The sequence below is a fragment of the Struthio camelus genome, chromosome 14, assembly GCF_040807025.1.
Source record: "Struthio camelus isolate bStrCam1 chromosome 14, bStrCam1.hap1, whole genome shotgun sequence".
Classification (NCBI taxonomy): Eukaryota; Metazoa; Chordata; class Aves; order Struthioniformes; family Struthionidae; genus Struthio; species Struthio camelus.
Genome location: NC_090955.1, coordinates 849,704 through 866,119, shown reverse-complemented (window position 1 = coordinate 866,119; position 16,416 = coordinate 849,704). Strand labels below are relative to the sequence as shown.

General features: G+C 40.3%; 2 protein-coding genes and 1 long non-coding RNA gene across 3 annotated transcripts; 1 reads left to right on the top strand and 2 right to left on the bottom strand.

Annotated features, from left to right (window-relative positions):
• The first annotated feature begins 1,565 nt into the window (after nucleotides 1-1,565).
• On the top strand, nucleotides 1,566-6,958 carry LOC138060976 (uncharacterized). The gene is made up of 3 exons (XR_011134507.1): nucleotides 1,566-1,675; nucleotides 2,084-2,172; nucleotides 6,839-6,958. It is a non-coding gene; the product is annotated as an uncharacterized lncRNA (long non-coding RNA).
• On the bottom strand, nucleotides 4,344-10,062 carry GHRL (ghrelin and obestatin prepropeptide). The gene is made up of 5 exons (XM_009681128.2): nucleotides 9,810-10,062; nucleotides 6,819-6,955; nucleotides 6,199-6,312; nucleotides 5,615-5,723; nucleotides 4,344-4,726 (listed from the first exon to the last, which is right to left on the bottom strand). Exons 1-5 carry the CDS (start codon nucleotides 9,955-9,957, stop codon nucleotides 4,707-4,709), a joined length of 528 nt encoding a protein of 175 aa, XP_009679423.2. The 5' UTR covers nucleotides 9,958-10,062; the 3' UTR covers nucleotides 4,344-4,706.
• Nucleotides 10,063-10,308: 246 nt separating this feature from the next.
• Nucleotides 10,309-16,383, bottom strand: SEC13 (SEC13 homolog, nuclear pore and COPII coat complex component). Its single transcript, XM_068907273.1, has 9 exons — nucleotides 16,274-16,383; nucleotides 15,881-15,925; nucleotides 14,922-15,037; nucleotides 14,484-14,635; nucleotides 13,414-13,547; nucleotides 12,495-12,628; nucleotides 11,879-11,999; nucleotides 11,583-11,729; nucleotides 10,309-11,088 (listed from the first exon to the last, which is right to left on the bottom strand). Exons 1-9 carry the CDS (start codon nucleotides 16,274-16,276, stop codon nucleotides 10,978-10,980), a joined length of 963 nt encoding a protein of 320 aa, XP_068763374.1. The 5' UTR covers nucleotides 16,277-16,383; the 3' UTR covers nucleotides 10,309-10,977.
• Nucleotides 16,384-16,416: the final 33 nt, after the last annotated feature.

The following is a 16,416-nucleotide window of genomic DNA, read 5'->3' as shown; positions in this document are numbered from 1 at the left end:
CCGCTCCCGCCCCTCAGCGCCGGGGCCGGGCAGCGACACCGCCCCTCCCCCCCCCGGCTCTTCCCGCCCTCGGGCGGCCGGTGCCGCGCGCGCCGGGGCCGCTGTGAGGAGCCGCCGCCGCCGCCGCCCTTCGCGCCCTCGCCTCGGGGCCGGGGAGGCCGTCGGGGGAGCGCAGGGAAAGCAGCGCCTTTCCCGGCTGGGTCTCGCTGTAAAGGCGCCAAAGTTTGGTCGTGTTTTCTTCTTAAAACGATAACACCGTCTCATCGTCGGTCAGTCCTGCAAAAGTGGCGTCGGTGATACCTGAGCTCTGTTACTGAAAACGAGCTCACGAATGCGTGTGCAAGCTGAGCTTTCAGTCACCGTTTCCTTTTTCCTTCCGTGAATGAGCTTTGGAAGAGCTGTCTGTCGTCATTCGTTCCTGTGTTGTAAAGACCTTCTAGTACTGTTCCTGCCGCTCTTGATTTTAATCATGAAGTAATACTTATTTGTGGAAGTCTTTCAAATATGGGCTTCCTGTCCTCGCAATAAACTCCAAGACAGAACATAATGGGTTGAGAAAGCACTATAGTTATAGTGCTGTCTTTAAAAAAATCCTCTATTTCAACAGTGCCACTTTCTCTTTTGTTGCATTTACTGTAACTGGCTTCTCTCTATAGACCTTCAGGCTTTCTTAAAAGGCAAAGCTTCATCAAAACTTATATATTGTATGTAGATACAAATGAAGCTATGAAACCACAACACGCTGAGTGTCTGTTTTGTGTTGGCCCAAAATAGTCATATTCTCTTTAGCTTGTTTACCCAGTTACCGGGGTTCTCTGGTGGTGTAGTCTAAATCTTGTTTGATATCCTGTGATGGCTGATGTTCATTTAATGTTATTAGTCAAACAGATGGACACTGGTATGCCTCCTTGTAAGGGGAAGAGGGGTGAGAGCAGAACTTAAGGAATGAGATTTGTCCGTTTCTAGTTACCCTGCCGGCTGTTCTCTGACAGTCTGGTCTACGACGACCACCCTGCCGGCTGTTCTCTGACAGTCTGGTCTACAAACACCTGGAGCAGTACTGTCGCAGTGACTGCAAAGGGAGACTGATGGACGGACCAGTCTTCCACTGATGAAAATGGGAATGACAGCCCTTCTCAAATATTTAAGGTAGTGCAAATCAGATGTTGGTCCAATGAGGTGACAAAATTTTTAGGGAAAAGTGACTTATTTACTTATGAAAATGTTTTCTAGGATAGTACAGCTACAAAAAGGTCACTGTGTATGGAGTGATTGTAATGACAAACTTTCTTTTTCATACTGTGCAAATGTCTTCCAATGCTGGTTGTCTTGTCAGCCAGCAGGAAACCCATAAGGCACAACTATTTGTTTTGCCCCCAAGAGGAACAGTTTGTGATCGCAGTTTTGAAGTAGACATTGTAGCCTGTAGCTCTGCAAAGGTCTCAGGATGCTTTGCCTTCCTGCTCTGGGATCCTGAATGCCCGCACATAGGGACTGATAGGTAGAGTTTTATAGCACTTTCTCCGTTCCTTAGGAAAGACCTTGTGGCAGTCCGGATATCATTCAGAGTGACTCTAAAGAGTGCGCCGTGACGTATCGAAGGACAGCTCTTGAAGAGGTCTCTCCAGAGTCTACGTCTGTGGATGAATTGTGTCCGAGTTCGGAAGAACGGGTGGTGAGTTCAGAAGAATGGCTGTGTTGAATGAGATGTTTTGAAATGTATTTGGGATCTTAATGAGAATATTTGAATGAAGAAGATAAAACAGTTTTTGTCTGTTTCTTACTTTTCGAGTTCCTGTTTTGTAAAGCCAAGTCTAGTGATACACTGTTACAGAAAAGAAGTTATTACATATCTACTAGATAGGAGAACTACTACATTAGAAGTGATTGGCTGTTCTCTACTTCCCTAATCTATAAAGAATTAGGTATGTAAAGGCATTCAATAGTAGCTGCTATTTGGGGGAGGGGAGTCCATCTTTTTTTTTTTTCTTTAATATGGTATATCGCCCTAGGAACTAGATAGATTGTAGCTTAACAAGTTATCTTATTTATTTTTCACAATTGGATAATGATCTCTGATTAGTGCAAGACAGCTTGTACTTGAATTCATAAAGGTGTTGGAAGAAAATGGTACTGCATCCTCTTCAATTTACAGACTGATTACAGCTGAAGGTGAGAGTCCTGTGATGGTTGCATTTGCCTTTCCCTCGTGTGATTTTTCTTTCATTCATTATTTCAATTATCTCAAATTATTAGTGAGAACTAATCACAAGCATATTCAGCTGCAGCATGAAAAATTCATAACTGTTGGCACCAAGTAACCTAGAAATGGTGACCCATTTGAAAAATAGCTTCCTGGTTAGGGTAGTCTTCAGGAATTTGACTTAGAATGTACTTTTCTGTTTTTCTTCCCTTCCTTTCTTCCTTGCCTCCCTCCCCTCCAAATAGTACTTATAGACATAATCAAATGTGTGCGTAATCTTGTGGGAGGCTCCAGGTTGTGCAGGAGTGTTTTGTCATGTTGTTACATTGTGCATATAGAATATGGTTTGGGTTCGAGCCTGTGCACTGTCAGAAACAATTCTATTTGGTTGCAGAAACTGGAGTTTGATGAAGTTCTTGTTACAGTTTTTGGTTTGGTTAGATACATTATTACCAAGCAAATATGGTCTAGATCTGAGTTGGTGGAAAAAAAGACATGCTTTTGCTTTGATTGAGTTTGGTGAAATAATTCCTTGGATCTTGGCTAGGTCATTTTCTTGGCATTCTTTATATGTAATTTCTGATTAGAACAATTGGTTTTACTGAATGCTCAAGTTAAGCAGCTAATTTCTCTGTTAGCTTCCCCCTCCCCCCCCCCCCACTTAATGCTGGGATTTACTGCCTTGCTTACTTATTCTTCTGCCTCCAAAGCAAGAGAGACTAAGAAAAATCCCTTTGAACAGAATACTTGAGGAAACTGATGCTTCTTATTCCCTTCCTAGGCAGGTAAGAAAGCACTTGAGACCTGGTTTGTCTCTGCATTATTAGGTCTTACTACCCTCTTGAGGCTGATGGTATATTTGCAGAGGAGGCAAGACTACACACATTTATAGGTCTGAGGTTTTTCTCTAAATCATCAGGAAACACTGATTTAAAGGCAATCTTACAATGGGCCACTTAATATGCTGTGCCGCAGACTGATGCGCTTAATACCAATGCCTTGATGACTGAATCCTGTCCAGTTCTGTCAGAATTCTAGAAATTGAGATCCTACCTACAGTGCTCCTTTCTAAGGAAGGATTTATACAGTATCTCCGGCCAACGGTTTCCTTTCTGTACTGTTGTGCAGATTATTGGTTGACTGATGTTTCCACGAAATATGCTTTAAAAACACTAAATATTTTTCCAGAAATAACATTTAAACATGAGCTGTAGACTTGCTGTGAAAGTAATGATAGGAGTTTGGCATTAAAGAAAATAGAAATAACTCTTCCCTTTCATAACACTTCTGTGGGTTTCAAAAAGTATATGTCAGCATTCTTGCGCTGCACTGGCTTTGGATGCTGTGAAAGAGACTGCACGTCTGCAGGAGAACACTAGGCACATGTATGACTTGCAGGAATTGTCTAGGAAATGTTGGTAAGATCTGGAAATGTTATATAATGTGGAGGAAAACTATTGCATTATTTCTTCTGGTTGTTACATCAAAAGATTATGGTTTTCTGAACGGGTGATAAGAGTTCTAAGCATCTTTGTTTCTTGTACGCTCCTTTTCAATCCATATCCATTCGCCTCTAATTCTTGTTTGCCTTCTGGTACAGTGCAACAAAAGATGGTGCTAGCAGCATCAAAGCAATGATTTCATTTAGGTGATTAATTTTGTGACAGGAAGAAAGAACCTACCTGGGAAATGTTGCAGTTGGATTCACTTTTGTTACGCTAGTCTGTCCAAGAGTATTTTTTGAATGTTTTTGTGAGTACAGCCTAGCAAATGTTCATGGATTAACAGATCTCCAGGTGAGGGTTTATTTTGGCTTTCAAAAGCATTTAATTGCTGAGGTACAAAAATAATGTGTGCAGTGGAACATACCGGTTCATGCATTTGAAAGCATGAAAAATTGCCTTGTTGTTCTGTGATATCTAGCATATGATTCTGAATCCCAGTAAGTTAACTGGAAAATTGTTTTTTAACTTGAGATATTGGATGATTTCCTTTATGTTAGCATGTTAACACATCCCTTAGCAATTAAGCTCATTTGGCAACTGAAAGCTGATTCCATGTGTTAGTTTGCATAGCTTATTCTCTATTTTTACATGAAATATCTAGTTTGATCGGTTTTTAAAAATTATAACAAGTAAATGCAGTTTCAACATAAGTTTTTATTCTCTGACAGATGCATATAGAAGTGTAAGAAAAGTTTCCATCAGTTTTAGAATGGATTCATACAGCTTTCAAAGTTAGAATAATCACAATATTTCCCAAGAAAGAGATAAAATAAGCCTACATGTCAGCCTGCTATTAATCATCCTCTTTGCTATTCTTGTTTGTATTCCATAAAAGATCATCTGTTAGCATCGTGCTTTTTATCAGAGCACACTATTCAGGCTCATGTACATCTTTCCTATTTACTGTTGTGAAATCAGTAATAGTTTCATTTTAAAGTAAAACTTAAAAACATTGCAGGTGGAATAGTGTTGGTGCTGCCTTTGTCCTTCAGCTTGCTTCAGTTTTTCATTTGCGTTTCTAAAAATGCAGAGGATAAATGTTAGATAGTCAGCTGTCAACTCACTAGTTGTTAATAGTTAGATGTTGTATTTGATAATGGATAGTTTTTGATTGATAGTCTTAGTATTTTTGTGAAAGTCCTGTTTTGTTAACCTCTCCAAAAGCTTCACAAACACTCAAATGAAGGCAGAAGAGAAGATGGCTTTCACAGTTTTAGGCGTACTTGCCCCTGTAGAATATAACTGACTTGTGTAACAGCCATAGGAGAAGTAGCACTTCAGGAGTTTGAAGGTGGACAGAGAAAAGAGCTTGAGAGAGAGTGCTGGGAGCCTGCAAAGCAGGGTGAAAGCAGAAGCATAAAGGGATTTGTACTTGGAAAGTATAATATAGCTGTCAAGACTGACGTAACCGTTGAAATGAGATATTCAGGAAGGTCAGCATTATGAGAGAGTGCAAATAAAATGCGAAAGGTTCTGAAGGCAAAAAACAGGCGGTTTATGGGGTGGGATTTAGTCATTACAACATTACTTATCAGTAAATCAGCTAGAACTAGCTTAGATGCAACGATGTTTTTGATAAACTTCACCATGAAAAGCCTGAACGTCTTTCTTAGCTGAGCAGACAGGGAAATGGCTGAGGTTTGAGGGGGGGTGTGGAAAAAAGATCGGTAGTGGAAAGAAAGGAAGCCTCCTGCCTCCTTTTAAAATATATTTTAATGCGATACTTCAAAGTTCAGCCAACATTTTCTGAACATCAGTTATTTTAGTGGCTCTCTCAGTGGTCATTTGCTCACAGTCACTTCTGAAATACTGTTCTGAATGTTTTACGTGACTCATTAGATGGCAAAGGTTTTTGATTTTTGTTTATTTTTTTGAATCTCTACTTTGGAGACTTGGTTGAAAGTACCTTTAGTGTTCTCTTCAAGAATGTCCCCTAGCATCTTCTCCAGCACTTGTCCATATTCCTGATACTGGTCTTCTGTGATCTTGACACCAATTTCAAAGGGAACATTAAACTGTAAAAACATTAAAAGACAGCAGTTTAATGGGCAAGTTCCTGGACAAGGGCATTGCAAATTTTATTCATGGGAACAATGACAAGCAAGATATGTGAAAAGTTGTTCTGTCTATGCATTTATAAGTATTGAGACATGAAATCAAAATCTGAGAAATGGGGTATATAGCTACTGTAGACCAAATTGCCCAATAAACTGGGGAAAAGAAAGCTTTAGAAGAAACTATTATAGGCGAGTTTCAAAACTTGAGTGAATATTTAGTAGGAGATTGTGATCTGACTTACTGCTGTCAATTTTAAATTATTTCATGCCATCAGTGCGTGCAGTTCTAATGTGCCTTTTCCTACTTGCCTTTCAAGTTGAATGTGAATGTAGTTTTCATTTGTACTACTTCATGTGACACAAAATACACCTTCCCCTTGCCCCCAGCCCCACCTCTTAAACTTGTGTGTGATCAAGAGGGAAAAATGCAAACCTTAATTTCAATACTGTTACTGTCATCTTCTGCCCACGCTTCATCTGTATCTGAAAAACCTTCCATGCCTCGACGGTGTAATTTTGTTGTTGGCTTTTTTGGATCCTTTTGTTTCTGGAAAGCAAGCAAAATAACATCTACATATTCTTTCTATAATCAAATTAGCAGAGAAATTAGAATCCACGATTAATAGATGCAGCAAGCTAGTGGATGGCATCATCAGCTTCTTTTAAAGCTATGTAGATTCACATGTCTATAATAATTGTACAACTATTACTACATTCCTCCTTACAGGGATTTGGTTTAAGAGTTCCTTACAGAACAGCCACCTTCTGGTTCACTTCCAAAGAAAACAGATGCTTCCAACAAATTACTTAAATGGCTACTTTCTCTCTAATAATTCCTTTTTAGATTATTAATTCTTAGTGAACGAGATTAGATCTTAATTCTCAAGCACGTATACAGTGCTAATGGTTTGTTATGTAAGTTCTCTGGTGTAAATCTTGCCTTTTTCAGAAACTATAACTTCTAAAGGCTTATCTGAACGTTTTAAAGAATCTTGGTTTTAAGATCTCTTAGGGGAGGACAACTTTGAAAAAGTATTATTCTGGATCTTTTACCTGTATTTTCTTATATTCAGGGCTTAAAAAACTAGAGCCAGCCAGAGTAGTTTCTGTCCAGAGAACACTGAAGAGGAGAATTCCAAGCAGAGCACCTCTGAGAAACATGACCATCTTCAGTAAACGGTGTGTCAAACCTGAAAACACAGGTTGGAAAATTAAATGTATTTTACAGTATTTCTCTTTATTTAATTTAATCCAGATCCAGTTACAAAATTTGTCCCGAAATACTTGTTTCTAAAGTTGGATGTATAAAACAAACACAGTTTTCGTATGTTAAAAGTAAAAATACTATGTCCAAAAGATTGTTGCTTACCGTATTTTCTTCTGTAACTAAAATATTACAACTGAAGAATATGGGCCAGCAGAGAGGAATTATACAGGAAAAGAGACAAAAGCTGTCTGAAGCTTTACCTGCCTAGTTTTGTGGTTTCACCAAATGTCTGCTTTTTTAAAGTGCTTTATATACCAAGTGAAATGTTTATTTTGTGTGACAATATAACTGGAAATGCAATCTGATATTTATTTGAGCTCCTTGGAAACTTGGCCTGCTTATATGATAACAAAAATCAACAAAAAATGGAAATAGTGCATAGTTCTGTTGCTGCATTTACTTTTACATATAATGAAATTGTGTAGGGAATGAAGTGGAAGTTTCCCCTTTTTCTTACGGTGTGAGCATTTTTCCTTTTTAAAATAAATGAATGGCTGTAAGGCATTTTTTTTTTTCAAAGGGGGGAAAATAACATTACTGTTATTTGAGGTGCTGTAACAGTAACGGAGAAGCTGATCTTTATTCCTGACCTGTGGTGAAAATAGTGTTTCTCCTTTTTTGCCTGTAAGTGCGTTTCCCTCCTTCTGTATTCGCTCTCAATTTCTGTTTTATCAGATGTTGTCGTCTTTTGCTAGAGGACTCAAACTGAAAAGGGTACCTGGTGAGCTTTACTTTCATTATCGTAAAAAATTTAAAGAACTTCACTGAGGCTTAGCAGCAATGGCTGAGTGTCTAGAAAATCTCATGGAGAGAAACTGGGAATATTGTGATTTTTTACTTCAGAGGAATAAAGAAGGAATATATGTGAAGGAAGACAAATTAGAAACTTCTGTTACTTCTATTTCAGTTAGACTTGCTTGACATGGCTTATCTGTAGGATCCCTTTCACATTTGCAGCCCCACAAACTTGCCCTGGTATAACCCGGGGAAGGGAAGGCATATGGGAAATGTTCAGAGATGGGAAAAGGAGGGCTTTAGTTAAATTAGCTTTGACGTTGGATAAATTGTAATATGGAGCTTCTCTATAACCATGGTAACTGCGCTCTGGCCAAGTAAGATCGTCTCTGTAGCACATCTGTTGAGTTGGAAAATGAGTATTATCTGGGATGCAGTTCCATTTGGATTTCTTCTGCAAACACGATTTAACAAGTTCCCTCCTTCCCTGTCTCATGTTGTTGCTTTTTACGTGGGCTATCTCAAATATTGCACAGTCATGCTGTAAATCAGATCTGTGAAATAATGCAAATTTCTTTAGCACTTCAGAAACAAGTCTATACATGTTTACAGTCAACCTGTATACAGTCAAACATGTCAACAGGTTTACCAGTTGAGCTGGTAAAACTAGGGGAGCTGGTATCTGTGATAAGGGAGCCGAGAACAAATAGAGGTGTTGGGTCACAAATCCCTCTAGCAACAAACCTAGTTGGAAGAAATTGTAAGAGAGTTAGATCTTCGTGTTGTCTTCTATCTGAGGGCCTGCTAATCAAAAATTCCCAACAGCACAGGGAAGGCTGGTGATGATAACAGTATTTGGAGAGCTTTTGGATCCCATCTGAAACAATGATGAGGAAGCAGAAGCTCCTTGCATTTTTTGTAGTGCCTTGTGTTTTGATCTGGTCTGGAATTATAGTTCCTGAATTAATGCGATTGAGCATTCCCTTGTAGCTTTCAGGAGCTTGTCTTTCACTCCACATAATCTGCTTTATTAAGGGTGTCAGCACTCCAAGTTAGTGAAGAAAACAGAAATGTAAGGTATCAATCCATGTGACAACCTATCTAAATTAGTGTGGTAACCTCCAAGGATTTTAATTAAAAGTTTCAGTAGTGACCACAGTTGCCATTAAAGACAGTCTAATTATCAGTGTATCAGTGGGAGACATCTTATGCTAGAAACTTCATAAACTTACTTAATGATGCAGATTGAATGGTAGAACTTCATTTCTCATGTAGGAACGCCTTTCAGTCATCATAAATAAGATGCAAACCTTTCCCCTCAGCTAATGAAAAAGAGACTGGTGCACTGTGAGGAGAAAATGTTATACAACCGGGCACAGATGAAACTTGTCTTGATGTTTGGTGTTTTTTTTTCTCTCTAACCCTGTCCCTGAGTAGGTGGAAAAGAAGGGATTAAAGATCCAAAAGCCTTAAGAGCAATTCAGAAACTTTCACCTAGTATATAAATTTGCAATGGATAAACTTTTTGTGTAACTTCTAAAATAAAGCAATGTCTTATCTGTTGTAATTGCTGGAGATGTTTTGATTGTTACTTAAACCCACTCTAGTACCCTGCATTTTAAGTATGAGGGGATAATAAGACTGAATCAGACCTTGCCACTGAATACATATGAACTACTAAGTATTAAAATTCATAAAAATTAAAGGACATGTGCCCTCAGAAGCTGTCATCATCGCCTTACTAAAGAAAATGCTTCTTTGCTGTTTATTTTGAAAAGGAACTGTGTGAATAATGTTGTTTTTTGAGTAAGTTGATTTTGTTTTTTGGGGTAAGGCTACAGAGCATTTAAACAAGAACAGGAATGTCACATACTCTTGTTGGCATGTAAAAGATAATTTGTGTATGTGTTTCTGTGAGGTAAGCTAGGATGTTATTTGGTCAGTATACATAACTATCATAAAACAAGGGTTGCTTTCTGGAAAAGAAAGGTGTATGTTATCTTAAGTGTACCAGAAACAAGAGCATGCATAGGAACAATTACCTTGGAGAAAGAGGAAGGCTGCAAGTTGTTCATTTGTTGTTCCAGTGCAACTGGAGAACAGATGGGAAATGGACCTTTTAGTTAAGTGCTTTACCTGTTGTGGGAGGTGAGAAGAGCTATCTGAAAACTGTCCTTCAGGTGAAGGCATATTGGAATTGGGGTTGCCGAGTAGAATAGTCTTGTCTGAATTGCAATAGCATGGAGCAGTTTAGCTGAAGGCAAAACTTCAGTTTGTGTTCTCTTGCTCTCTGTAAGACCCATTCTAGGAGGAAGAGATATTGCCTTCTACTGTATTTAGGTACCTGTTTTCATTTTCTTTTTTTATACTAAATAGCTGGGAAGCTATTAGTTTTCTGAAGCACTTCATTATACTGGTAGTCGTTACTGGACTAACATCGGATGAGATGAGAACAGCACAGTGGCATGTCTAAAGGGACACTGTGGACAGTCTTAACAAGGCCCTTGTAGAAACCATATCTAATAATACAGCACACCAGCCTTTAACCAATAAGACTTTATTCTGTTGGTATCTTAAAAAAAAGTACAGTACAGAAGAGTGGCTAAAAAAACCTTTCAAATTAAATTTTGATGATCTGTTGTTTAAATAACCAAGTATGAGATAATTGTAAAGCAAAAGACATATGTATTCCACTACTCCTTTTCAACTTAAGGAAGGCGCAGAGGCCAACCATGCGGATGACAGGACAACAGCAATTCTCTTCACCTTAATCCTGAGAACTCCCCCAGCCCCCCTTCACTGCAAAGAAAACTTCAGCCTTTAAGAGCGCTAGCTATTTGTCCCCTTGGAGAAAGTTGTCGTGTGTCAGCACTTTGTGACAGCCTCCTCCTGTTCCTACTCGTGCTTCAGTCAGACGTCAGGCACTATCTAATTGAATCTGATCTCTAAACCAGAAGGCAGGTTGCAGTTTTTACAGCATCAAGGAGTAGTAGAAGACACTGAGCCTTGCTATGCTCTTTACCTTTAATTTAAGGGAATGTCAATTAAGGCTGATCATCAACATATTGTAGCCTGCCATTCATGGTTATAGAGTGACCATAAATTTGAATATTCATGTCCAGTCTAGATAAAAGCAGTTCTTATCTGGTTCAAGACATTACAAATCAGGGATAATGATCACTTGATGCAGCTGGACTGTTCACCCACATGTCACTGCTCATTCTGCTGCCCCTCTGTAACGGCAGACACTCCTCCTTGGCCCTTGTTGACATCACTGATGCATGCCCACAGTCCATCTACTGATTCCTTCCATAGCGTGACCTCAAAAACAGATCAGGAAAAAATTTTGGCCTCAATACATTTTTTTTCAGTTTCCCATTCATATTGCCTTGCAACTATGACCTCAACGCTACTTCAGTGATGGTCAGTTATTTAAAGCAATCCTGCAAGCATTTGACTTCTGTATCAAGTTATTTGTTGCTGTCTACTGTATATTTGTTAATGTATATCATTACCAATGATAAGAAAAGAGGATGTGAATACAGATGACTATCCTACAAAATAAGATTAAGTCTGCATTTCCAACTACTAGTAAGGACTAAGCAAAATGCAGTGCAAGCAGTTCACCAAGGGTTAGGTTCTTCCTCCCCTCCCCTTTTGACAAGTCAAAAAAACAAAAATTGCCCCACCACAGCAATCAAATATGAATCTGCAACAGCCTTCATGCAAGCAACAGAAGTGACAGTGCCCTGTCTCATCTCCACTCTTCTGGAAATATGGCATGCAAGAGTAAAAGCCAAGGCTGCAGCACTCACTTTATTGTCTCCTCCAGACACTGCAAGAATATTTGCAGTAATGGACCAGCTCACATGCCAGACAACATCAGTGAACTTGTGCAGCAGTTTTGGTGACCATGAATTTCCAGAGGCATCATCGCATGTCCAGATAAACACTCTGCCATCCTACAGAAGCAAGCAGAGCAAGTTGGTTGGACCAAAAGTTGTAATACAGAAAAAAAATAGAAAAAACAGTCTCTGTATTATGGTTGCACTTCCACACAGCAGCTCTGGGCATTTAGAGCCGGCCCATGTCAGTCCAATAAAAGCCTCACCTGTGAACAGCTAGCAATGGTACTTGTTGGCAAACCTATGGATGGAGCCCAGGCTACATCTCGAACCCAGTCACTATGAGCCTCCAGTTTCTGCTCTTCCTTCCACTGGCCGTCTTCTTCTCTGAAAACACATTTATACTGTAAGAAGGACAGCAGCAGCAGCAGCCTCCTCCTACTCTGGAAGACTTTTTGTAGCTTTTGCAGTCCTATATCTAGATGATACAAAGCACAAGTGTTCCCCACTCTTTTCCAAAAAACTCTATGGCTTAAACTGACAAAATCTCTTCAAGGGGACAGGATATAGCATGAGAGAAGAATATTTGATCTCCAGTAAGTGTACAGAGATCTGCTATTGGCCAAGGGATGTATGTAATACAAATTAAAAAGCTGCTTTCCAAGATACGATTAAGCACAGTAAACATGAATTGCCAGAACCATGTGAGAGACTAAGTCACTGAGTTGTTTCTATTCTTTAAAGCATTTTTCTGAAATGATATTCAAAGATGAAAGCATAGAGATGCCGAAAATATTACTTGAGATATCAATAGTGGCATTCAAAGACTATAAGAGATATCAGTTTTTATGAGTTCTTAATTCAGGCAACAAGACCACTTACTTCCAGATCTTGACAAGGTTGTCGCAGCCACCAGATGCAAATCTTTTGATGTAGTTTGGTTTTTGACCAGATGGCTGTTCTATAAGGCTTCCTGGTACAACAGCAGGAGCCCAGCTAACAGCATTACACCCAATCTGTTTAAGAGAATAACTTCATTATTAAAGTTGTTTACTTTAAATAAATAAATCAAAAGCTGCTGAAGTGGCAAAGGACACCTAGCATACTCTCTAGCAGGGCAAAAGGAGTGGGAAAAAGTCCAATTTAGGAAACTGGGATTCATCTACAGTATGGTCTAGCCTCAATAGGGTGTTTATTCAGAAAGTCTTGGGTAGCTAAGTAGCTGTTTTATCAGCAAATCTCATCTTGAGTAGGGAAACAGTGGAGATAGATATAAACTGAAGAGATGCAAGATGTATGCAGTTGCTAAGACTTAGGAACACAGGACTAAAAGGACTTGTTGGGCCAGAGCCTAGTTTCCTTTGATTGCAAGCCACTGCTATAAACTGCTTAGATGCTTATCAAATCCTGCATAAGCAAAAATCGCTACTATTTGGGGCAAAACATCAGTCCTGCATTTTTTTCGGTCTCAGTTTACTCACAGCCAGTTTGTAACAAGTGCTCTTCACACCAATGCCATCTCCTACCACTTAACTGTGTTTAACAGTAATTCTTAAAAAAAAAAAAAAATCATTGAACAGCACTGTTTGTTACCTGTTGTTCCTATTTTATTCCACTGATTACAAAGTATACCTTCCCATGCTGGATTTATTTAGAACATAAGTTATTTCTGATTCTGGAAAACATTTGGGATCACTTCATTGCATTTCAGTATTCATCTAATCTACAAGTTCTTTGAGGCATCAACCCAGCATTTATCTGTAGCTCCAAGAAGTCCGTATTGCTCCAAGAGAACACTTACAGTATGTGCATTGCTGATCTTTTTGACTTCCCACTGCCCATCACCCGTGTAGCTCAATAACGAAATGGCCCCATCAGAGCTCCCGCAGGCCAGTATCAGTCCATAGTCATGTGGTGCCCAGCAGACAGAATTCACTGTGAAAAATGAGAAAGACTAGATTACAACACAGTGACTAGCTAAAACTGACAAACTGACTAATATTAGTGAATAGTCACTAGAAGTGAACAACTTTGAAAACTAAGAACGTGAGTCTTAGCGTTCTTAAATTTCAAAGCCAGTCGGTTAATTCGGTTCCCTGAATGATGGAAATCTGCCAGTGTTTTTGGCACCTTTTTAGAAAGGGAACACTGAAAGAATGCTTTTAATGAGAGTAAAAAACCCTGACTATACCCTACAACAGCACAGAGCGTCACTGACTCTAGAACGAAAGCCAAGTGACAGGAATAGTAATTATAGGTCTACATAAGTAACAAAACAAAGCTGTGTATCAAACAAGTAGCCCTCCTCTCATTTTCCATGCAGGCTTAGTCTTCGGAGCATTGATCAAGAGCAGTTTCATTGATCCCTTTGAGAATAATGCTGAACAGCAAAACTAGCTACTGTCTTTCCTTTCTCAGGAGGCCACTATCATCATCTTAGGGCTTTAGCGTACTCAAAACTTGGGAGACTTCTCAGATTTGGCTGTAGGAGGACCAGTCATCTGAACAAAGCAGCTTCCGTTGTAAAACAAAACATAGCACGCTAAAAATCCAATTTTTCTTTCTTCCTAGAGTGGACACATGCAATATTGGATCAAGAATTCTGAATACTACCTATTTATTTGAAAGCTGATTTATTTGTAGAACAACTGCAATGCAAACATTACATGAATTAAAACAGCTGGTTTTCAAGCAGTATGCCTTTACATAAACGTCATCCTTATGTTGACTAGACTTCCTGTGTCTCCATTAATTCAATCCTTTTCTGTTTGATAAACACTTTTTTTCCCTTAACACCGAAGGATTTATTCCAATCTTATCTGAATCCCCTTTTATCCCCAGTTTCACTTCCCAGCTCCAAATACCACATACCTGAGGAATCATGCCCTGTGTACTCATACGTCTTTTCCCAAGTGCCATTTTCTTCTTTCCAAATAATAACCTTCCTGTCATAGGAACAGGAAGCTAGGATATTTCCATACATAGGATGAGCCCAGGCAACTTGCCACACTGGACCTTCATGCCTGCAAGAAACAATGTGAAAACAAATATTTATCTACATATTAACAAATAAGAGCATACTTCCAGGAAGTTATAGGCGGCCAGCATTCAATGAATTAAAAAGCCACACTGTTATTTCTAACTGGGTCTCTGTTCCCTCTCGCAGCTCTGAAGAGTTGTTTAGCAACAACTCACCGTAGCAAATACTATCTTAGAGGAATTTACTATGCTTCTTACATTATCAAAAGGCAAAATGATGAACTATTACAATTTTCCACAGAATAAATTCTTCTGATTAACGCACTTTACCCTCTTAGGTCTGCTATGAGGATTTGCCCTCCGTTCCGAACATCAAAGATTTTCACAGATCTGTCTGAAGAACAGGTTGCTAACCGAGTGCCGTAATAATCCATCTGAGCATCATGCTATAAGGTAACGGAAAAACTGCTGCGTAAATTTTGATTTGTTAACAATTATTACATTTTAAAAGTAGCTCTAAGAATTGCAAGCAATGACCGACTCCCAGGATGGCGGGATAAAGAGTACAGTTTTAAAGCAATCTAGACAATCCACATAAATCATCCCTCTCCCCATTACTGGTTTCACAGTGCAAAAGTTAGTGCAGAAGTAATCTAGGGAATTCAGAGTAGCAATATACAGTATTTTCAGGAGAGGGCAGGAAATCAGTGTCACCGATTGTAAAGCCTCGACAAAGTTAAATATTTTTGTTTCTGAATAGGTAAAATTTGAATAAAAATACTGCTCTATCTTATTTATGTTTGAAATTGCGTTATTTAACTCTACTAACGCATTGTTCCTTCAAATCACTTTGAAATCTGTCTTTGTATCTGTGCTTACACCTCTGTTCCCAGAAACATCCACATAAAAAAAATGAATCTAACTTATCCAGTTCTGTACCATTTAGCATATGCATATATTTGGTTTCACAGAAGCAAGTCTAGATATCAAAGTTAAAGTTTAGAATTATTTCTCCTTCCCTAGGTAGCTCCATTTTGCGGTCTACATGGGATGAAATGGCACTACTGGATTTTCTAGTAGTGGTATGCTTTCTCCATCTAATAACCCCCCCCCCCCCAACACACATCTTTATCTACAGAGCATATGCATTATATTCTTCATTCCACCTAAGCAAGTGCCGTAAAGTTAATCTCATAAGACAGTACAGTTAACAGAGCTGAACCGCGTTTAGTTCCCCCCGCCCCCACCGCGGCCGTGTTAAACAACAACGCGCCCGCACAGACACTTACTATCATGTCCTCGTGGGAGGTGTCCACCGTGTTAATTACTGAGACCTGCAGGGAGGAGGAGGGGAGACATGAACAAATACACTCCGCATCCAACCTGAGCAACTGAAAAGATACACTTCGACAAAAGCAGGGGGAAAAGGAAAAGGTCACAAGTTACGGGCCCCCTAACCCGCATGACAGGCGAGCGGAGTCCCCTGGGCTCCGAGGGCCTGGCGGGACAGCACGGGCCGGCGGCCGGCCGGGCGGGCCCGCGGCTGCCCAGCTACGCAGCGCCCGGCGGGCCGCGGGCCCCGCTCCTCGCCGGGGCCGGGGCCGGGGCCGGGGCCGGGGCCGGGGCCGGGGCCGGGGCCGGGCGAGTCCCCCCTACCCCTCCCGCTGCGGCCCCGGCCCTACCATGACGGCGGCTCCCTCGGCGGCGACCGGCCCCCGCCCGCCGCCCGCGCCCTGGGACGTGGCACGGCGGTCCGTCGCCGAAACGCGCCCGGCCGCGCGCGCCGCCCGCCGGCCCCGCGCCAAGGTTCCGGCCGCCCGCCGGC

Bases quoted from the DNA above. Each gene is read 5' to 3' on its own strand.
- SEC13 (XM_068907273.1), bottom strand. The intron at 15,038-15,880 runs GTAAGTGTCTGT...GTTACCTTATAG, and splicing joins CCTCCCACGAGGACATGATA to CATGATGCTCAGATGGATTA. The intron at 13,548-14,483 runs GTATGTGGTATT...CATTTTTCACAG, and splicing joins CACAGGGCATGATTCCTCAG to TGAATTCTGTCTGCTGGGCA.
- GHRL (XM_009681128.2), bottom strand. From the start codon at position 9,957: ATGCCTTCACCTGAAGGACAGTTTTCAGATAGCTCTTCTCACCTCCCA. The intron at 6,956-9,809 runs GTAATTGTTCCT...CTGTGTTTTCAG, and splicing joins AGCCTTCCTCTTTCTCCAAG to GTTTGACACACCGTTTACTG. The intron at 4,727-5,614 runs GTACTTTCAACC...CTGCATTTTTAG, and splicing joins TCTTGAAGAGAACACTAAAG to AAACGCAAATGAAAAACTGA.